At 60.6% G+C, this 22441-nt stretch overlaps 1 protein-coding gene across 5 annotated transcripts in view; it reads right to left on the minus strand.

Annotated features, from left to right (window-relative positions):
- The window catches only part of TNS3 (tensin 3), a 200710-nt gene that overhangs the window by 57334 nt on the left and 120935 nt on the right, over positions 1–22441 (minus strand). For all 5 annotated transcript variants that reach the window (XM_047695926.1, XM_047695922.1, XM_047695923.1 and 2 more), the window contains 4 exons: positions 19194–19323; positions 18850–18915; positions 17903–18007; positions 76–1329 (listed from right to left, as the gene is read on the minus strand). In XM_047695926.1, coding sequence (XP_047551882.1) covers positions 76–1329; positions 17903–18007; positions 18850–18915; positions 19194–19323 — 1555 coding nt within the window. The remainder of the gene's footprint in view (positions 1–75; positions 1330–17902; positions 18008–18849; positions 18916–19193; positions 19324–22441) is intronic.

Consider the following 22441-nt stretch of genomic DNA (forward strand, 5'->3'; position numbering starts at 1 on the left):
AAATAAAATCTTTAAAAAAAAAAAAAAAAAGACACAGATGCAGACAAGTGTGCATCCCATGGGACTTCCACTTACCTTGCCGCACAGAGGCTCTGCCCGGACCCTCTCCTATGTCCTGCAGGCCGCTTGCCCGCAGCCCACCTCCCCTGCTGTCAGGGGGCAGGGGGCCGTTGGCCTGGCTGCCCAGCGTGTTCATGTGGGTGGGGATGGGCTCGAAAGTAGGGTCCAGCTCCAAGATGAGCCTGTTGAGCTGCTCGATGGACTGGTCGATGTCCAGGGTGGGTGAGCCCGGGGAGGGGTCCGCGCTTGGCTCCGGTCCAGTCCCATTCACGACTCTGACGTCTGGAAATTTGGGCTTGAATGCTCTGCCTGGAGGGGGCCGCTGTGCATCGGGGACCTGGGGCCCGGGACCCAGGCTCCTCTGGAGGGCCATTCTGCTGCCTGCCCCCCGAGTGGGGGTGACTGGAACCCTGGGCTGGGATTGCACCAGGCCAGAGCCGTCCTCCGGGCCGCGGCCCACGAGCCTGGCCTCAGCGTCGGGCGCGAAGCTGTACTGGTGGGCGGCCACCATCTGCTGCTGGCGCACCCAGGTCTGCGTGGAGTAGCCGCTCTGTCCGTAGGCCTGCGTCTGGGCGGACACCAAGGGCCTCTGGAGCACTGGTGGTGGCTGCTTGCACTCTCGGGTCCCGAATGCCCGCTCCCGCTCGTACAGGGGTTCCACGCCGAGGCTCAGGTCAGGGGCAAGGCTGCCATGGGCGTCCTCGCCAGCGTTGCTGCCAAACCCGTCCGACAGGAGGGAGTTCTGGCTGCTTTGGTGGCAGGCAAAGGGGCCCAGGTGGGCTGACGGGTGGCCCTCTGAGGAGGACAGGGTCCCGATGCTGTCCACGCTGTGCAGGTCATGGCCGGGCATCTCGTCGTCCAGGATGTCCGTCTCCCGGTCCTTGAGTGTGGCATCTCCGTTCACGTGCACCTGAGCTGGCACAACGTGGCGTGTCCCGCCGTACTTGCTGGGGGCATCCGTCATATCCTTGATGGGGCTTCCGGAATCCTCCAGGCCAAAGCCACTGAGCAGCTGGTCCAGCTCAGCCTTCTCCTGAGGGCTCAGCCCCCTCCTGGACCCCACGGCAAGGGGCTCCTCAGTCTTGTCGGTCCTGACGGAGGCGGTGGAGTGGCCGGAGTCGCTGCTGACGGACAGGGTGTGGTCGCTGTGGTCCGGGCTGCTGGCGGTGGGGACGCCTGGAGACCCACCTGGGACGCCAGGATCCGAGGCACTCTTTTTCCTTACCTTGGCATAAAGACTGCCATCGACGGGGCCCTGTGTGTGCAGCACTGGGGGAGGAAACGGGAGACAGGTGGTAAGTCACGGCTGGAAAAGGAGCTCAGGCCGTCGGGATGCATGTGTCCATCATCCCGAACAAACGAACTCCTGACAGACACCTCACCATAATGGGGGCGAGGACTCCTTGGGGCCCCCAAAGTCTACCCACACCCCGGCAACACGAGCATCAGCAAAAGCAATTCAAGGAGTCCAACAGCTTTGGGACCCAGGACCCTTTCTTTCTACCTTTCTGTGCAAAAAGAGCCATCACTTACAGAACCTTTAGGAATCTCTGCACTCAGGGGTCATCTTGCCCCCAGGGTTCAGAGTCAATGTCTAATGTCGTCATTAGTCTACATGCTGGGTACAGCTGAGCTCCTAAGCTCCTGGGAATGCAGAAGCAGGACACAGGGTGTGGGGGCCCTGAACCTCATGGGGAGAGAGAGAGGCAGAACTCGTCTGCAGACTTCCCAATAGCACAGCATCCCTCCACGGAGAAGGTCCAGCAAAGGCACAGCGGGACGCAGGAGACGGGAAGCAGATCTTCTGCACTGGCCTCCGGCCGCCAGGACAACCGGGAAACACGCAGGGCCGAGGCAGGGGCAGGAAGAGCGCGGCTCTCTTCCGCTTTTACTACTTCCGACCCTGGCCTCCACCTGCTGCTGGGCAGCTGGGCAGAGCCTGGGGCCCGGGACCTCCTCTGGTCTCCCACAGGGACATGGCAGGCAGAGCGTGACAAGGGGGCTGTCCAGGGTGGTTTCCACACTCTCTGGTCACCGGGGAGCCACCGTGGATCTGCAGCAACTGGGCCCCCGGAGGAACCAGCCCCAGACTTGGGTTCCAGGCCCCGGCATGTGGGGTACCCTGGCACAGTAAGCGGCTCCCAGCGGTTTTGGAAATGCTGGGATGACAAGACAGGACTGAGACCTGTGGGGTATCACGGGTTCTTGTGTGGATGGGCACGTGTGATCTTGGGCTTTCTTCCTAATGGGCCTGGGAGAAGCAGGATGAAGACAACGTGTGACCGCACCGACCCGCAGCCACAGCAGAGCGGGGAGGGGGAGGACCCAGAAGATCCCGCGAAGACACCGCATGGTGGGAGCTCAAGGGCAGGGGCTGCACTCCGACTCGGGGTCCCAGGGCGACGGACCAGGAGCCTGGCTGCATTCCGGAGCACCTGCTCGAGGGCGGACGCCCGCTCGCCCGGATTACTGCAGGACGACTGTCTAGCGAACTAACTCGTTCCTTCCTCCCAAGTACAGAGCTGAAGCTCTGCAGGAACTGGCCACTGGCCGAGGTCAGGCAACTGCTGGGAGGTGGAGGCGGGACCAGAACTCAGGCTGCCTGGACCCTGGGCACCAGCAGAAAGGACCCCAAATTCCATGGCTCCCAGAGGAGGGGCTTTCCAGGCCCGACACACGTTCAACTCAGTTTCTGTGGGAGACCCCTGGGGCCAGGAGGGGATCTTCCGTAAGACCCGCCAAGCATGCGCCTTCCCTCTGTCAGCAGAGTGCAAGGCCAGGGGTGGCTGTCGTCCACACCACTCCCTGCCCCATGACAGAGACAAAGGGGTCAGAGCAGTCCAGGCCAGTGGGTGAGGCGCTGCGGCACAGCCAGGCAGGCGTCCACAAGTTCTAGACACGCAACTCATGCTGCCACAGCTGTGCATCCGTGACATCCACGTCCTGCTCCCCAAATCCCACTTAAATGCAGACACCATGACTTAAAAAAGGAAGCCAGCAAAGAGAGGTACAGAAGTTCTTCTAATTGACAATGGGACACGGGGCAAAAGTACCATTAATCATTCTGAGTCAGAACCCCTTGGCCAGACCCACGAAGAAGGGTCTATATGACATGGTCAAGGGTAGGAAACCCCCCTGCCTGGGGAGTCGTGAGTACCCCTATCATTATCTTTACTAGCGGGAGCCCTGTCAAGAGAATATCAAACGTGTTACAGCAACACCATTACTGCAGACCCAACACCAGCACCACGCAAGGCCCAACGCTCAGGACAAGGGATCCTCAGCTCCCGGGGTTGGGAAGGGGGCCTGGGGCCTCCCTATGGGCAGCACAGGGATGGGACGCAAACCATCGCCAGCATGGGCCCTCCCTGAACTGCTCCGACGCACACAGATTACAGGACGCACATTACAGCTACAGGAAAGGAACAGGACCCCCATCCCTGAAGCCCCCAGACAGACCCGCCCGAACCTGCAGGTCCCTCTGCAGGAGCTCAGACTCTCCCAAAGGCATGGGATGTGTCCAGAGACACACCCACTTGTGATCTCAGGGAGTGGGAATGTCTCGCCCATGGGGCGAGGAAAGGGGCCTCTGGCCCCCACTCTGTACTCTGAGCAGGGGTTTCCACCTTGCAAGAAGGAACGGGACTGGTTTTCCAGTGGGAAGAATGCGACACCCGCGTTCCCATTCTGCATTTACGCTCTGTGCCCTTCGATCTCACTGAGACTGCTCCAGCCCCTGGTTCCTCAGTTACAAAGTGGAGCAATTAATCCCACCTCTTAGTGCGGTTAGAGGAAAGAGAAAACAGGTGTACAGGCGGCCAGTGGACTGCATCCCTGGGAAGAGCTCTGTCCCTGGTGGATGGAGCCCAGCACTCACTCAGGGTCTCATTTCCCACCTAACCCTGCTGCTTCCAGACCCCAGCAGGCACACACGTGCACCTGCCCCAGGGCCTTTGCTCCTGCTGTTCTCTGCCTCCATTGCTCTCTGTCCTGGCTCACTCCCTCCCCTCCTCCGTAGGCCTCCCTTACCATCCTTTCCCCAGGGAGGGGTTCCATCTGCCACACCCACACTCAGACACTGCAGTTTCGAGTGAGTGTTAGGGACCATCTACATCCCCCACAAGGACACAGCCTCTGGCTGGGCTGGGGGTTTGGGAACCTGTGGTATCCCTAAAATTAGGGAACAGACTCCAGTACCTAGTGGGCAACAAATAACCAAGAGAGCCAATGTTCTAGCATGTTCACACACAGGGGAGACTGAGGAGCTGTTCTAGAAGGTTCCTCTACCTCAGTGGGCAGAAGAACTGAAAACCAACCAGCCCAAACAAACCCACAGCCACACAGCATGAAGGCAGGCGTGCCCACAACGCCGGGACCCCCACTCTCCTGCAAGCGGCTACCACCCCGGCCGCGAAACCAGCCAGCTGGTCTGCACAGACAGAGCAAGGCTGCAGGGCCACCGAGGTCGCCCACACCAAGGCTCCAACACGCCAAAGCACGCACACGCAGTGAAGGTACAGCTGGCCCGGGGCGCCTGGGGGCTCAGTTGGTTGGGCAACTGCCTTTGGCTCAGGTCATGATCCTGGAGTCCTGGGATCAAGTCCCATATTGGGCTCCCTGCTCGGCGGGGAGTCTGCTTCTGTCTGACCTCCCCCCTCTCATGCTCTCTATCTCTCAAATAAATAAGTAAAATCTTAAAAAAAAAAAAAAAAAGGTACAGCTGGCCCACCGGCAGGCAGAGGGACCAGACATGCCCCCGGGTCGCCCAAAGGTCACCAGGCATCGGCGCAGGGGTGTGGCAGAGAGCAGGGCACACGCCGGGTGCATAACAATGGCAAGGTGTCTTTGCCACCACCATCCTCCCAACTGTCCTCCTTCCCCTCTCTCAGACCCGCCCACTGCCCCGCCTCCCCTCCCCTCAGACCCGCCCAGCAGAGGCTTCCCTGAAAGCCGGGTCTTTCCCACCTGCGCCACAGGCGGGAAAGGGGCTGCGGCACCCGGGAAAGGACCCCCTCACCAGCCCAGCGCAGCTGCCGTGTTTCCGACACCCGAAGTGAACAATGCAACCAGGGCCCCACACAGCTGCCCGCAGAACCCTCCCCCGGAAACTATCAGGAGCCCGTCCCCACGCCCATGCGCAGCCCCCCAGGGGCTTGGCTCAATCCTTAGGGACACCCCTATTTAGTGATGGCAGAGGACCCCTTGGGGGGCCCTTGGGGGTCTGGAAAAGAAAGGGGAAAAGTATTACCCCAGGGCCCAGGCACAGCCCTGACTCCGGCTGTGGTCCCAGGTCCCCTGTGTGGCTGGTGTCTTGCTGCTGCCACTGACCCCGGGCAGGGGGGGGGGGCGTTAGGGAGGGCACAGCCCCCAAGGGAAGGAGGCTCCAGGCTTCGAAGCTCTGCACCATGTCCAAACCCAGCTGCTACAGAGTGGCCCCCTGTGGGGTCGGAGTGGGGGCAAGGACAGAGAATTCTAGAAGGTGCAGCCGGGGGCTTCCTCTTCCTGCAGCCTTTTGGCTGGGGAACCAGGAGGAGAGCTTTCACTGGTCCAACCCTCCCTCCCCCAGTCATTCCCCTCTGCGTCACCTTTCCCTTCTCAGCCAGAACCCGGGCTCTTTTCAAAAGGAGGCCAAGGCATAACCTGGTAATGATTTCCCCGCAGCCAGGGACTAGTTAAAAATCAAACGGACGTAAACACGGCTCTGATTAGGTGTGCACGACACAGCAGGGTGGTTTATCAAGTGGAAAAGAACAAGGAGGAAGAAACCAAGGAAGGGGCTGCGGAGCTGTGCCCCAGCCCCGCCCACCCCCACCTGACCTTGAGAGGGGGCGTTTCTGCCAGGAGGGAGCAGGCCTCAGAAAGCACTAGGAAAAGACTGCAAGAAAATGGGGGAGGCCAAAAGATGGACAGAGAGAAGAAAACTCTCCTTTCCATCCTGGCTCAGCACAGATCAGGCAACGCCCACCTGTGTGCACAGGCGTGTCAAAAATCAGCCAAAGGGACCCACTCCGCCTCCTTCCAGGCACCAGCCCCTCTGAGGCCAAAAAGGCATAGAACTGACTTGTAACGATTGGTTCCGCCACGCGCCGGCCCTGCTTCCAACGGACGTCCGTTCTAACAGAGAACAAACGTGGCGGTTGCGTGGGCTCCCCGGACCCTCCTCTGTCTCCTGCGTACTGACCATGAGCCTCGCCCTCTACTGTCCCGTCAGGTTCCCTTACAAAGCTGGTTCTCATCTCAGAAGAGCTAATAGGGTCCTCCCTCAAGTCTTCCATGCCAGAAGGCGCGTGTGTCCAGGGGTGGCCGCTATTGGGGAAGGCTGTGTCCGCAGAAGGAAAGAGATGCAGAGATGTCCTCCAGCAAGTGGGGTGACATTCTGAAGACACAGGCCTGATGTGCGGGGGTCCTGGGATGCCCCAGGGATGGAGCTCACCGAACTCCCAAAGCTGTAAAGCAGGAACTGGAAAACCTGTTTTGCAGATGCGAAGAGAGGCTCAGAGAGCCTGTAGGGCATCCGGGAGGCACCCTGACCTCTGTCCCCTCCCCAAGTCCATGCCTGCCATTCCTTGAAGACACTGGAATCCTAAAGCAGACCAGCTGCCTCGGTGCAATGAGCAATTTAATTTAGGAAAGGAATTCGCCTGGATGCTTTCGCTGCAATACCCCCCCTCCCCCACGGCACTCCCTCCTCGCACCATGCTTCCCTCTCTAGCTCCTGACCTGGCTCCCGGTCCGCTGAGTCCCATGTGCCATGGCTGCTGGGTTGGCGGTGGCAGTTCCGTGTCCCCTTGGCAGGCTGCAGAGCCACAGGCACCCAGGCAGACCATGAGACCTGTTCCCTCCCGTGGCGCCCGCTGCCCCTGTGGGCAGGAGCCCCTGAGAAAGGGAAGGCTCCTTCCCTTCCCTGATGCCCCTGGCTGGGGATGGCAGGCCCTGGGGTTGCCTCCTGCTGGGGGCACATCGTGCTCTCCAGCTCCCCTCCAAGTGACTCACTCAGGCCACACAGCCAAACCAACTGCCTCCTTGCCATGTCCCCACTGGCCCGGTGCAGGGTTCCCAGGTAAGGAGAGAAAAGGACCCCATCCCTGCATCCACCTCCAGGCGCTGTCAGGCACACGGCCTGCTCCTGCCTGACCTTCTGGGGCAGAGAAGAAAGGCGCCGAGGGGCACCAGGGCACTCAGCACAGGTATGTGCCCTATTCTGGCTGTGGTAGGAGTCTGGGGACAGGAAGCCCTGTGCAGGCTGAACAGAGTTCGTTTAACCTGAGGCGAGGTAGGCCTGGGTCAAACCCAGCTCTGAAATCAGGATGGAAAGGGGTCACTGCGCCATGAGCCCACCCTGCTACGGTTCCCACCCCCCACCTCTCTTCTGGGACCTTCATTCCTCCTCCTAGACCCTGTTATGTGCTTAGAACTCTCCTCTCCTTAAGATAACTGTCCTTGGGGCCCCTCTGTGCCCTCCTCGTGCCAGAAAGCATGCTTGCAGTTTGCTTTTGGAGTGATTTATAAGCACATCTCCACTTCCTTCTAGGCTTTCTGCCACAATCCACCTGGGCTCGGGTCCTGATTAAAAATCCTGACCACAGGGGCGCCTGGGTGGCTCAGTGGGTTAAGCCGCTGCCTTCGGCTCAGGTCATGATCTTGGGGTCCTGGGATCGAGTCCCACATCGGGCTCTCTGCTCAGCAAGAAGCCTGCTTCCCTCTCTCTCTCTCTCTGCCTTCCTCTCCGTCTACTTGTGATCTCTGTCAAATAAATAAATAAAATCTTTAAAAAAAAAAAAAAAAATCCTGACCACAGCTGTGTGACCTTGGGTGAGTTACTCAACCTCTCTGACCTCACTCTCCTTATTCGTGCAGAAGTGGCCCGGCAAAGGGGTGTTCAAGGAGAGCCACTCAGAAATCACAGAGGAGGGATATCCTGCGAGACCAACACAGAGGTGAACGCTGTCCCTGCACACCCACTTCCTGCCCTGGGGACGGATTCTGGAATCCGCCACACTCCGGGCCTGCCTCCTCAGGGCCCAGAGCCTGGGGAGTAAGAGCGTGTGGGATTAAGGAGAAGGCGTAACTCAGCTCAACTGAGTTTGTCCTTCCGGAATAAAGTTGAAAAACAGATTCTTCATAGAAATCTAAAGTAAAAGTTAGATTTTTAGAAAAATTCCTCCCAAAGTGTTGTAAGCCTTCATCCAACCTCATCCAGACTGCCAGCGTCGACTATCCCGCACATGCCTCGGCATGGCTCGAGCTGGCTGGAGCTTTTGGCAGCTGTAACAGGGGTCCCGTGGCCAGATGGTTAGGGACCCCATCTCCCGCACCAGCTGCAGCGGCGGCCATGGTCTGCCCAGCTTTCTGAGAATGGACCCTGCACGGACACCCGCCTGTGTCCCCACCTCTGGTGTCAGGCGAGTGTCTCGGGGTCCACTGCGTTGTGCAGACAGTGCACCCACATCCCAACCTCTGGGGCCCAGAGAGCTCTGTCACCCAGCAAGCCCACCTGGAGGGGGTGGGCCCAGAGGAGGAGACCAGGGTGAGCACGTGGGGGACCCCCGCGTCCTCTGGGATGGAGGAGAGATGTGGGTAATCTCAGAAATGTCCTCCTCCTGGGGGTGAGGGGCAGGGGGAACTGAGGGTCTGTTCTTCCCAAGTGAGAGAAGAGCCTGGCCAGGAACGCATCCTTCCCAGGGCGTGCTGGCGGGCGTCATTATCTCCCCAAGTTACCCACGCAGAGATCTGTCTCTCCTCTGGGGCGTGCAGCACTGCGGTCCTTGTAGACCTCTCCCTAAAACGAGGTCTGCTTTCATTTTACTCCAACAACATCCTGCGTCCTGTGCTAATTAAAGACTGCCCTGCGTTTGTACCGAATTACTTCTCATTCCAGAGTAAATCGAGAGCCAAAAGCAAGGACCACACCTGGGCCTCGGAGAACATGACCTCTTGGCCCCAAGAGCAGACCCTCGGCGACTTCGATATGCTCCAGGGTGAGAAGGCAGCCTCCCTGAGCCTCAACCCTGGTTTCTGTTTTCTGAGCAGCAAAAGATGTAAGGACCCCCATGGGCATGAAAGGAGACTGGGCTTCTTTCCTGGGGCCCCGAAATACTTGCATCCCTGAATGGGGCTTCTCGGGGTGATCCTTGTCACCTGTAGAGTGAGCGCTGCTGGGCCTCCAGACCCAGAGCCGCCCCCCTGAACCGCCAGGCAGGAAGGTGCCCGCAGCAGGAAGGCAGGGGCACCTTGCCCGCTGAGCCGGGCTGCTGGAAATTGCTCCCTCTGGAGCCAAGATGAGCTCTGGCCAAACGTTCCCTAGAAACAAGGCAGGCTGTAAATTCTTGGAGAAACCCAGAGTAGGAGGGAAAAGCAAGAGAGAGAGAGTAGGAGCAACGCATTCCAACCGGGAAGTCTGAGCAGAGGCGCCGCTCTGGGAAGGGGCGCATCCACCGCCACCACGCCTAGTGGCTCTCAGCGGCAGAGGAGGCCACCAGGACTCAGGGCACTCCCACCTGTCCCCAGGTTAGGCTCAGCACAGTGCGGTACAGGGCCCTGGGGCACGCAGCAGCGCACCCCCCAACCACGACAGCACAGCACCTCTCCCAGCCAACCACCCAGCGTGGACCTGGCATGTCCTGGGCACTTATTTGGGCAGCCTCCGACCTGTCCCCTTGCGAGCACTCCTAACCACGAAAACACATTCCAGACCCAGTGGGCCAGGAGAACAGGCAATCGTGGCCAAATCAGAGCTCAATGGGCCAACCAGCCCTGAACCCCCTTCCAAACCACTATGGCCGGCCGCTCCCAGAGAACACACACGAGGCAGGCTCTTCTCTGCGAACCAGCTTCCCGGAGCTGGCCTGGCACTCCACGGATCCTTAAACCCTGGAGGTCCCATCTTCCCGGGAGCACCGTCTGTGCCTCTAGTGGTCTGGTTTGCGAGTCTCCCAGAAGCACTGGGCTCTGATGCAGGTCTAGGAAGCCTTGCAGAGGCCGTGTGCGCACGCGCGCGCGCGCACACACACACACACACACACACCCCCCATGCAACACAGGCACACACACTCCCCACTTACCGTCCTTCCCAACAGCCCAGCAGCGTGACCAGGCTGCACCTGGAGACCCCGCTCTCCCATGCACAAAGCCTTCACCCCCAGAACAGCAGCATCCCATGCACGTGGCGGGGAGGTGTGCCTCCCCACAGGGCCCCGGCTGCCCTCTCCGGGGAGCAAGACCTTCTTGGCCAAGCCTGGGACTTCCTGACTGGATTCCTCCAAAAAGGCCAGTGCAATGTAAACACAAGGGCGTGGTTTCGCTCAATCAGGTTGAGTGAAATTTGAACTCTGGAGGCTGAGGAGGCGGAGAAAAGGCTTCCTAGGAGCCACTCAGCCAGACCTCAGGCTTCCAAACCTGCAGCCCACGCCGCTGACAAACCGCCACCTGAGCATCCCATGGTCTGAGCATCCCATGCGTTCCTCTAACTGTCGGTGGGGACATCCCTGCCCTGCCCCGCATCCTTCCTCTCCGAGGCTGTTTCTCCCTTTTAAGCTCCCCGGGGCTCATCGCATAGAGCACATCCTGCCTCCTCGCTTTCCTTCCACCCCTCCCCTCCCAGGTTCCGCACCTGCTACCCAGGTTTACGCCCCACCCTCGCCGCGCAGCCCTGTGCTAGGGCCTCGCCTCCGACTCCGTAAATGGGCAGAATGGCCCACGCAGACCATCACAGCCCCATCACAGCCCTGACCTGTGTGGCTGCTCCGTCAGCCTGAGGAGGGACCCTGCGGGTGGGGGCAGCCCCGACAGGGCAGAGCCCACCTCCCATAAACCGGCTCTCACCAGGGAGAAAGGATCCCTTTTGTTAGGGATGGAACGCACTGCCGTTGAGCCAGAAGGCCGATTCGACGGGGCGCCAGGAGGACACGGACCGACCCACTGGCCCTCGCAGGAGTGGACCCTGTGTGTTACAGAAGGGACCACGTGCAAAGGAAAGGAATCAGAGCTGCATGTCTCCGGAGTGCTTGGGGCCTTGCTGGGTTGGAGGACACAACCAGCACACCCAACCCGCGTTCAGAACCAAGAGCTCCTTCCACGCCGCTCGCCATCCTCGTGTGCGCGGCCCAGGGTAGGCGCTCTTGGTGCTTCACAGACGAGCTGCCACAGGCCATCGTGATCGTGGGGTGACCGCACCCGCCTGATGCGCAGTGTCCACGCTGTGGTCAACCTGCCGTGACTTCCCAGCACTCCCACCAGAGGGTTCGATGACACGGAGCCCATCAGGCCATCCATGCCCACGTCTCCCGCAACGACGTGGTCTCTGAGGCCCTGCTGAGGTCTGGACCGAAGGCAGCAGCTGGCTCAGTGTCTGCGAAGGCCTCCGACATTGTAGTGTCACCAGAGTTGTGACATTGTACACGGGGTCACACGTCTAGTGCGGGGAAGACTCAGTGGGTTTCCCAACGATCTCAGGAAGCCCTTGGCGGGGGCACAGGAGGCTGGGGGGCCCCTTGCAGGCAGGATACAGAGAGATGCCCCACGGGAGGCCTCAGGGAGGCCCCCAACCAGCCCCGACAGAAGGTTTACGCTTCCTTGCTCTCACGCATTGCTCACCGGGGCCTGTTCCTCATCTAAAAGCAAAGTACCGAAATGTCTCCAGTAGTCACGAGACCAAGGCCATACGTCCACGACACCTGGTTGAAGGGCACTGAGCACGGACGCCGGGTAATGAGAGTGTCTCACTCAGTAGTGATCCAACGCAGGTCACAGGGTGACCGCCCTCAGCGTGATTCCACCAGGACCCGGAAGATCCCCGTTTCCTGCAGGGACATCCCAGGGACCATGATGCCTGGGACCATGACACCAGGGCTACGTCGGGCCGTGAACAAGCCATTGCTACATGAACATAAAACAACTAAAAATGCGCCACCTCTCAGTTTTGGGAGGAAAACTTCCCGGGGCTGCCGAGCACCGTCTGGGGCCTGTTCAGCGAGGCGAGCACTGAGTGTGCACGGGGAACCCCACCATGCACTGGGCAGGCCCGGGGGTCGTCCAGATGCCTTCTGCTTATCCACCAGGACCCGTTTTCCCGGCCCCTGCACCTGCCCATCTGCAGCCCCCACTGGCCTGACATCAGCCTCCTCTCTCGAACAGACACACCCGCCACCCGGTCACCCACATGCCAGGCGTCCCCACAGAGAAGAGCCTCCTAGGAACACGGCTGCCTAGAGCAGCGACTGGGACAACCACCCCCCAGCTCTGTCCTCCATTCAAGTGGGGTCAGGTGCTAGACCCCAGCTCACGCACTGAGCAATCTGAGGGTCCCTTGCAGCCCCCACGGCTGACGCAGGGTCACACACTGCCACCAAGATGAGCCCAGTTCTCAGAAGCATCTGGCTGCCGGGCCCACCGCATGCTCTGCGGTCCCGGCGCGATAAGGTAAACGCAACTCCAGGAACAGACGCACCATCTCACGCTTCCGCCTCCCGCCCTCTGCCCTGCCCGACAGCAGCTTCCAGAAGGAGAAGAGAATGAAACACGGCCATGCCCTCTGTCCTTGGACCGGCAGTGGGAATAAAAGCCTGATTACATGCAATTATGTGTGTAAAAACCTTGTTTGTTGAGAAGTTTTTTTTTTTTTTAAGATTTTACTTATCTGACAGAGAGAGAGACGGAGAGAGAGGGAACACAGCAGGGGGAGTGGGAGGAGGAGAAGCAGGCTTCCCACTGAGCACGGACCCTGACGCGGGACTCGATCCCAGGCCCCCGGGATGATGACCTGAGCCAAAGGCAGAGGCTTAACGACTGAGCCACCCAGGTGCCCCTTGTTTATTGAAATTTAAATCCAATTCCACTGCATTGTCGCAAAACAACCCTGAGGGCCATGGCTTCCAGCTGTCAACGGCAGAATCTGGTCTCCAGGTAGGGCTCCATGCAGAATCCCCAACACGACAGATCCAGAAGGCAGGGGAGGGACGGCGGGCAGAGAGGGTCCGGGCAAGGGTAACGGCCGGGGACACGCCTGCTGGAGAGCCCAGAGCTGCCGGACAGGCGGCCCGTGCCCAGGGACACCCTCCCTCTCCCCCGTCAAGGCCGCGGCCAAGAGGAATCTCGCATGGCTGGAGCAGGGTTACCTGGCCACACCCGGGGGGACACGCATGCATCCCAGCCCCATCCCGCTCAGGTTGTTGCTCTGCTCACCAAACACGGAGCGAGACCTGACCCGCTCTGCCTGTGCAGGTAGCCTCGCTGAAACGTCCCCGACGCAGCCCACACGTCCCCATAGGCCCTGGGTGGAGGCCACCGGGAAACGGGAGCCCTTCCTATACCTGGCAGGTGAGAGACCAGGTCTCCCCGCGGAAGACACAGAAGCCGCCTCTGGGCCTGACGTGCGCGCTGCCTTTGCCCAGCGGAGGCACACAGAAAAGAAGGTACGCGGGAATGCATGAGACGTGACTAGTAACAGCTTGTCTGCAGGAGTGTCCAGAAGGGGGACAGGGGACAAAGCCATCACCGCGCCTCACGTAGGCACCCGTGCATTGCACGCCCACAGAAGTCACAGGATGCGCCGTCTAGGAGATGGTGGGCAGGGCCGCTCCCACCTTCCAGGTTTTTTCCAGGCTGGTGTGATCCTTTAATCACCAGGTTTTGGGGCTTGGCTTCTGAAAGCTGAACGACTTTGCCTTCACTTACCACCTCGACGTTAATTCCCACACAGAAACCCAGGAGCACTCACGCCTGCCTTCATGGGCCAGAATCCCACCCAAAAGTCGGGGCCTTTGACATCCCAAAGGTGGCTTGCCCGTCCCCGTAGCAGATGCCCCGGCCATCCTTTGAGAGATCAGAGCCCCCTAACCTCACGAATATGCGTTCGTCATAAGCCCCCCAGCCATCACAGCTCAGCTGCTGGTCCCCAAGGCAGGGCGCCCGTGACAGCGTCCAAACACCACGCTCCCAGGAAGGATGCGGGGCCGGGCAGGAAGTGCCAGGCCATGTCAGCAGGTGCAGCATCGGTGTGCGGGCGTGATGCCCCCTCAGTCACAGACGGCGCGGGATGCGGAGGACGGTATAGGGGCGCATGCCCGACTCTGAGCACACCCGGGTCCAAGGCTGTGAGGCGGGGGCCGGGGGGCTGAGAACCCCGGCCAGACCCGGCTGAGCCTCTGTCCCGTGTGTAGGGCGAAGGTGCCCCAGGAGCTCAGCCGTCCCAAGGGCATTCACGTGAGCTGCCGCCAGCAAATGTAGCCAGACGTGGATCCTGCCGGCCTTTCTCAGATGCCACCAGGGCTAGCAAAACCGTGAGCTCCGAGGGCCGAGACCGCTCGTGCCCGGCTGTCACTCACTCGACTGCCTCTAACACGGCGTGCATTCTGGCGACAGGATCCAGCCCGGTGTCGAGCGAACCCCCACAGGACGTTCCCTCGGTTCTGAGCACAGAGATGAGCCTCTTGTTCTTCAGGTAAGACGAGCGTGTCAGCACACTGCCCTCCTTCCCGTCTGCTGCCTGCTTTCTGGGGCAGATGAACTCTTGGGGTCTCAGGATCAGCCCTGAAAGGTGGGCTGGGGGCCGGAGCCCAGAATCAGGAGCGTGAAGGGCAGGTGCTTTCCCAGGTCCAAGCAGGATGCCCGGGGGCAGACGCTGTCGAAGGACCCTAGCACACGCCTGAGCTCGGGGGGTGTGCGGCGAAGGGACGTTCCTGGCTGGTACACAGCGATGAGGCACCCAGCCCTGGGAGCTCGGCAGGCGGCGTCCATCATGCCGATGAGGGGCCCTGCCCACTTCGCTCAGGCCGAGCTGCCTGCCACCTCGTCTGCCGGATGCAGCAGACTCTCCTTCTGTGAAGTGGCTGAGGGTCCACTTCGTGTTGGTTTCCACATATTAAAACCGAACCACGATTTCCAAGCAGGAAAGCTTTCAAATCCACTTCTGAAACGGCAGCACCGACTGTCGTCGCTGGATCAGGAACACAAGCCACGCGGCTCCCTGGCCAGCTCTGCACACCCCGCAGCCAGATGCCTCCTGACCCCGCACAGAGGTCCCCCTGGCTGTCAGCACTGAGATCCGTCATCACTGGTCCGCGGGGGCGGGTGATGCTCCACACTCAGGGAGTCCTCCCAGGGAGTCCTCTCCATGTGACGCTCGGTGACATTTGGGGACAGTGCACTCACTTATCGCTGAACGACATTGGGATGACAGTGACAGAAAAGTCACCAGGGTCTAGGGCACCACAGCCCATCACCCCAGGCCCTGATGCGTCCCGGTTTCACCCCGCCGCAGTGGCTGTCCGATGGTGCAGGGAGAGATGAGATCCACGTGCCCTCCCACAGCCTCCTTGGGGGTACCCAACCCTCACCGACCCCACACCAGGCCAGGTCGTCCCCAAGCCCCGGGCTCCAACATTGTTACGGGGCCCTGTGACCTGCAGCACTGTCGGGGGTCCATGGCCCACGTACACTCAGCACCCCTGGCTTGACAACGACTCCCTGTGCAGAGCAGGGAAGGGCTCAGAGAGATCAAGTGACTGGTTCAAGGCCACATAGCTAACGTGGAGAGGCAGGAGGCACACCGGAGTGACCCACGCTACCCCTGGATGGGACGGTCCCGGTCACCAGGCCCAAAGGGCACAGCCACACAGGAGACACAGAAGGAAGGAGGACTTCAAAAAAAACAAAGACAGCAGGGGCGCCTGGGTGGCTCAGTGGGTTAAAGCGTCTGCCTTCGACTCAGGTCATGATCCCAGGGTCCTTGATGGAGCCCTGCATCGGGTTCTCTGCTCAGTGGAGAGCCTGCTTCCCTCTCTCTCTCTCTCTGCCTGCCTGTGATCTGTCAAATAAATAAACAAAATCTTTTAAAAAAGAAAAAAAATAACAAAGACAGCAGGTAGAGTCAATGGCCGTATGTTGACTCCACGTCTGCAAATCCACCCACTCACCAAGCACCATTACGTCGAACCCCAGATCAGCTCGTGGCATTCTCACCATCACTCACTGAGGCGCGCAGAGGGGCCTGATTCAGAGCCGTCCCACATGCGTGTTCCCAGCTCCCACACCATAAACGAGCCCCCTCCAATCCTACTGCATGTCAGTGTTCGCATTTCCATCATTTTTGTTGTATTTTTGCTGTTTAAAATGACCCCCAAAAGCAGTCCTCAAGGGCCATCTGGTGTCCTAAGCAGGAGAAGGTCACAACATGCTTTACAGGGAACATCTGTGCATCAGGGACACTCGGCTCCCGCCTGAGTTCCGTGCTGTCAGCTGAGGCGGCTCACGGGGTCCACAGGCAGATTAGGTCCGGTGTGTCCAGACGGAGCTGCAGGCGTGATGTAGTTACGCACACATGGGCTTACGAAAATGTGGCAACACAAGGTTCACAAGACCCCAACTGTCCGGGAGCAAAGGCCAGTGTTCGCTAAGTCAGTGTCAGGGAGAGTGGGGGGATGGCGGCCTCACAAGGCCGGCAATGCCCCCCACTGCTCGCAGTGGCCCTCCCAACAGGACGCCGCGGGCCACCACCCACTGTCCCCACAGAGAAGCCAATCCCTGAGTCCCAGCACCTTGGGGCAGGCTGGGTCTGCAGGAGGCGTGCTCGCACGCCCAGTCCAGCAAGGCACGGGTTAGTAAGGAACAGAATGGACGGTGGGTGGAGAGGAGCACAGCAGCGACAGAAGGCAGTGCTGGGCCAGCTCTCCCTGATGGTCCCTGTCCCCTGCATGCCTGGGGCTGCCTGGCCAGTCCCAGGGAGCAGCGCCCCAGCCCGGCCAGCCCAGCGCAGGAGACACTGACATCGGCCCTAACAAACCCCTCTCAGCTCACACTGCCCGACCGAGACTCTGTTCTCTGAGGCCTCCTGCGGCCTGGGCACCAGCGAGGGCAGGGGAGATCGCGGCCGAACGAAACTTGCCCAGAGGAGCTTTGGGGTCAGCGGGCTGGGACGGGAGTCCTATCTCCCCCAGGTTGCCCTGCGTGATCTCTGACCCATGACCCCGGGCCAGCTGCACCTGTGAACACTGACGGGCCCCCGGCCGGTCTCTCAGGAACCGCTCCATGTGTGTCATGGTTACTGGCTCTTGTAAGGAAGAAACATGACGGGGTACATGATGTCCACAGTGTGTCCCCCATGGCTCTCTGCTCGGGACAGGGCACACGCCGCACGCTACGCAGACAGCAGCCACCCCCTGCCGCCTACCAGGACCCTGGACCCAGGAGGAGAAGCATGACTGCCCCCCATGAAGACAGGAACTGCTTGGCCACATGCACACCAGATGTCCCTCCCCAGAGACCCTGCAGGCCAGTGGCCCACGATGTCAGGGTCGGGGGGAGGTCTCTCCACAACACCTGCTTCTGGCTAGTGTACATCAAGAGGAAACCAGTTTGACAAAGAGCCTGGTGGTTTTCTCTCCCAAATCAGGCCCCACCATGGAGGGGGGGTGGGGACTATTCCTGCTGGCCGGGGAGAAGGCCCCCATCCTTCCTTGGACCTGTGTGAGGTCGCTTCTGTGGGGGAGCCCGGCAGAGCCTCTCCCCCCTCGTGACAGCACCCAGGGCCTGAGGTGTCCATCCCGAGGGTGAACGGGGCAGGTGAGGCGGTTCCACAAGCCCATACATTCCCGCCGAGGGAGCTCCTGGGTGCAAGACAGCAGCCCGGCCATGGCCCAGCGAGGCCACACCCACTGTGCCACCCAAAATCCCCAAGTCTGCTTTCCACAGGCTCCCCCAAACCACAGCACTGGGGAGGGGAGCTCTGGACCCCGAAGGAAGTCAGGGTTTCTGGAAAGCTTGCAGACCCCGAGCAGATGGTAAGCAGGCCACGGTCTCCATCCCTCCCTGGCCCTCCCTGGCCCAGGGCAGCGGCAGCCAGACATACCTTCTCCCCCCGCGCTCAGGCTCTCGTAGGAGTCCCAGCGGATCAGAGGGTCTGCGGTGTTGAAGTCCACAATCACTCCGTGGTCATTGCGCAAGTGTTCACACCCTGCATGGGAAGAGGTGTCGGTCACAGGCCAGGCACGCGGTGGCACACCGGTCCCCCCAGATGACGAGGCACGAGCATCCGAGGCGTGAGCGCCGGCAGCCAGCGCCGAGACCCCCACACCTGCCCCCACGGGCCCGGTGGCCTTCACAGCATTGTGCACTGCTCTCAACAATCTGGTCGAGACCAGAGCCAGGTGGGCAGGGAGCAGAGGGGACGCGGGTGCTCTGGCCACTCCGGGCTTGCAGATGCACGTGCCCACCTGCCAACACTCTGGGGAGGCCAGTGGGGCTCTGACCTCACGAGCCTTGCCCTTGACCGCTCACTGAATTAGGACACTGACCTCACTAGGAAGGAACTACTGTCCCCAGCAACGAAAGCAAAATGTTCCCCTATATGGATCTCGCTGTACCATAGAGCCATTCGCCCTGACGGTAAAAGGACAAGATCTCTCCTTCAGGGCGTTTTTAGAAGAAAAGAGAACCTGCCTTGCACATATACATCTGCTGTCCACTGTACTTCCCATCCTCTCCAACAACACTCGATTCTTCGTCGGGGGAGAAGTAAACATTCAGCATGATCTCCCGGACAGACAGACAGACCTCCAGGGACCAAGGGTCCGGGCCCTCCCTCAGGCTAAGCTCTCACTGTTCCTGGGGTCCTGCTGACACAGCCAGGCCCTGCTGTCTCCCAGCCACCCCACCCCCTGAAAGACAGCCTGTTTTGAAAAAACTCCTACGGCAATTTCCCGACACGCACAAAGGCGGGAGACTGGACAGAGAACCCACGGGACCCTCCACCCCACCGGGTGAGCACCGCGCCCCAGCACTCAGCACGCCGCCTACCTTTAAGCTTCTCGGGAGTGGCGGAGAAAAGCAACTCAATCTTGCCATTATCGGGAAAACGGTCATCTGAGAAAAAAATCACGTCAACGAGCTCAGAGATGCAGTGGCCAAAAAGCACGGACAACGCTGTGCTTCCAATCCCACCCAGATGGCGCCCATGCCCCCGCGGTGGCAAAGTTCCACCGATTTTCCAGAACGTTCTGTGGCCCAGGGCTCAGCGTTCTGAAAGACCGGTACCGCACTGCACGCAGGTTCACCGGCCGGGGCGTGGGGCTGAACAGGGACGGAAATGACCAAGCACCTGCGGCCACCGCCCACCGCACACCCATCAGCCGTGGCCCCACCTTGGCTCGCGTTGTCTAGATCCTCCTTCCCGAACACCAGTCCAAAGCTCTGAACAGCCCCCGTGTGAAACTGCAGGCGGAAAATCACATCGCGAGTAGCTGAGCGGTACTTCTTGTGGTAGCACTTGACCTGGGGTGGAGAGGGGCAGGCCAAAGGCCAGCTGTTGAGCAGGAAGGGCGGGAGGATGGGTGCAGGCCAGCCCCCCTCCGAGAGACGCCAGCCCTGCCACGAAACTCTCCCTGCTTCAGTGCTCCCTCGGGACCTGCACCAGGGAAGGGCATGGCCTGGGTCGTCAGACCAGCACACGGGAACCTGCTTCGGATGGAGTCCTATGGCCCCGTTTTCAGGCTCTAAGAACTCCCCATGGAGAGGATGTTCCCCTGGTCTGAACTGTGTTTCAACTTAAAACCTCTCTGTCTTCACACGAGAAGCGGGCGGTCGTTACGATCTGTGGGATGTCAAATGATTATGTGTGGGTGAAGACGTAAAGAGTGAGGGGAACACGGGGGTGGGGAGAGACAGAAGGAGGGGACGGGGGGTGGGTGAGGCCCTGGCATTTAATCCCCGAGCCTGGTCGTCCCATGTCCTAGATGCTCACTTGAGACCTGCCCCCAGAAGCACCCTGGGGGAGACGTGAGCCCAGGCTGTGATACCGCAGCCCCGGGGCTGGGGGTGCCCTGGGTCCCTGGGGGTGGCTCAGGCCTCGGGGGTGATGGGCTGATGTGCAGGATAGAAGCAGGGCACTCGGCACCATCGGGGAAGGGCGGGCAGGCAGGGACCCTGAGAGTCATTTCCCACCTTAACGTGGGGGCCTTCCCCGCCCGGGGGAAACGGATGTGGGGGCCGTGGGGAGGGCTCACAGGAGATGATGCTTGCCAACAACCTCCCGTCCCCCTCCTGGCCACAGCAAGGCTGGGGCTCCTTTCCAGGGTCCGCAGGGGCCCGAGGCCAGAAGCGGGCTGGATTCTGTTCTCAGACAAGGGGAGCGCGGGCAGCGGGTCCCTCTACTATGTATGCCCGGAAGGGAGGGGAGGCTGGAGGCTGGGGCAGGGGCTCTCAGAGGCAGCTACGCTCACAACGACGACTAGGCCAGAGATGGGCCTCAAACGTCTGGTGCATCAGAAAGGTCAACGAGAAGCGGCCGCTCGCGCTGGTCTAGCCCAGCGGTGCAGAACACCCCAGTGGAAGGCTCCGTATGGCCACCCAGACAGACACTCCCACAGAGGAAAACTCAAGCCCCAGGAGCCCCTGGGAAACGCGCCCTCTGGGGTTGTTTACCTCTGTGCTATCCACAAGGAAACGGTCTGATAAATACGGGAGAAAATGTAAACAGCCGGTCTGGGGAGTGTTCAGCGCTGACAAACACGGGGCAGCTGAGAGGGACGTGGGCCCCAGGCTTCAGCCTCGGGCCCCAGCACACGGCTGGCAAGAATTCTGGGGACACGCGGCAAGTGTGGTGCGCTTGCTCCCAATAGTATACCATCTCCTCCTGCGGCTCCGTGTGGTCTCTGACCTCCCAGCGGGGCCCAACCCAAGGCCCACCTCTGGGCTTCCTCCCAGAACATGCTGTGCGTGCCTCCCCACGCCACAAGCCCTCACCTGCGCTGACCCCACTGACCCCAGAGGAGACCCGTCCAGGGTGGGAGGAGGTCTCTGGTGCCCCCATCTCTCCAGGAGGACGGGCCTGAGTCTGTCTTGAGGGTGACACGAGGACAAGGGGGGATACGGACTTACACCGGTCTGGTTCTCCAAACTTCCTAAATGCTGGGGGGAAGCAAAGCTTGAAGCCACAGTACCAGGAGCTCCATCCTGCAGGAGGCAGCCCAGGCCAGCTCCACTGTCACACCGCAGGAAGGAGCAGTCCCACCAAGCGTGGCCACTGGGGTCTGTGCGCAGGACCCCAGGGGAACCAGGGGCACCACGAGTGCTGGGTAGACCAGCCCCAACCCCCCAGCACAACCCTGTCTCAGGGCCTTCCTCCCGCCCCCAGTGAATAGGCTCCCCCTCCAGTTGGTTCCTGAGGGGCAGCTCCTCCTCCCCATCCCTTCCACAGGGACCCAGGGGATCCCTCTGCAGCTCATCGTGACTCATCACAGCTGCCCCCCATAGTGTGGCTCAGAGCCACCAATCCCAGCCGCCCCCCCAGTGCCCAGAAGAGGTGTTGGCAGAGCTCATGGCACTCGGGGGCAACGAAGGGTGAGAGATGGGGGTCACCCTCCCCAGGCCATACGTGGCTGACCGCCCTGGGACACAGTCACCTCCCCAGGCCGAGTGTGACTCCGGTGTCTGCAGACATTCCCCAGGACAAGGGCTCAGAACGGAGTGACCGAGCTCACCGACAGAGCAGGGCCCGGCGGGGACGCATGCTATCCCACGGGGTGTCCGTGGGATTCTCCCCAGCATGCTGGCTGACACCAAGGCTCCCCACACGCCTCTGCGTGCTGCACACTGAGTTCCTCCTCCCACAGATGGGGTGGCACCTGCTGACCCCCAACCCAGCCGCCCACCTTGGGAACGGACACCAGGTGTCTTCAGAAGACACAGACCCGGGACGCCTGGGTGGCTCAGTTGGTTAAGCAGCTGCCTTCGGCTCAGGTCATGATCCCAGCGTCCTGGGATCGAGTCCCGCATCGGGCTCCTTGCTCAGCAGGAGCCTGCTTCTCCTTCTGCCTCTGCCTGCCATTCTGTCTGCCTGTGCTCGCTCTCTCTCTCTCTCTGACAAATTTAAAAAAAAAAAAAAAAAAAAAAGAGTTTGTTCTTCCTTTAAAAAAAAAAAAAAAAGAAGAAGACACAGACCACAGGCGCGTCCACGCACGAGTTCCAGGCAGCACTGCCCATACAGCAGCTCCGACCCTGAGACAGGATCGACCCGCCCGCCGGGAGCCCCCTGGGGTCCCTGATACCCCGTGTAGAGCCAGGAACCCTACACCGCTCAGGCCAGCAGGTCTGGTTAGCATTGGCGGTCAGAGGCCAGAACCGCACTCTCCACACTTAGCGGAAAGAGCGGTCAGCGGCTGCTTGACAAGAGCGCCCCAAATTCCACCTTTAAGATCTCAAGTACTGACATCACTTCGTAAAGATTACAGGGACCGAGGTCCAGGACGTCCCCTTCGTCCCCTTGGTGTCTGCAAGTCTCCAGAACGCAGCAACCCTCTGCCTTCAGGTTTTGGAACATGCGCGTCTCTAACAACCCAAGGGCCGGAGCCTGGCCCCTGCAGGAAAGGAATGACGTCCGTCCACCCCAGGC

The sequence above is a fragment of the Lutra lutra genome, chromosome 11 (assembly GCF_902655055.1).
Source record: "Lutra lutra chromosome 11, mLutLut1.2, whole genome shotgun sequence".
In the NCBI taxonomy this organism is placed as follows: Eukaryota; Metazoa; Chordata; class Mammalia; order Carnivora; family Mustelidae; genus Lutra; species Lutra lutra.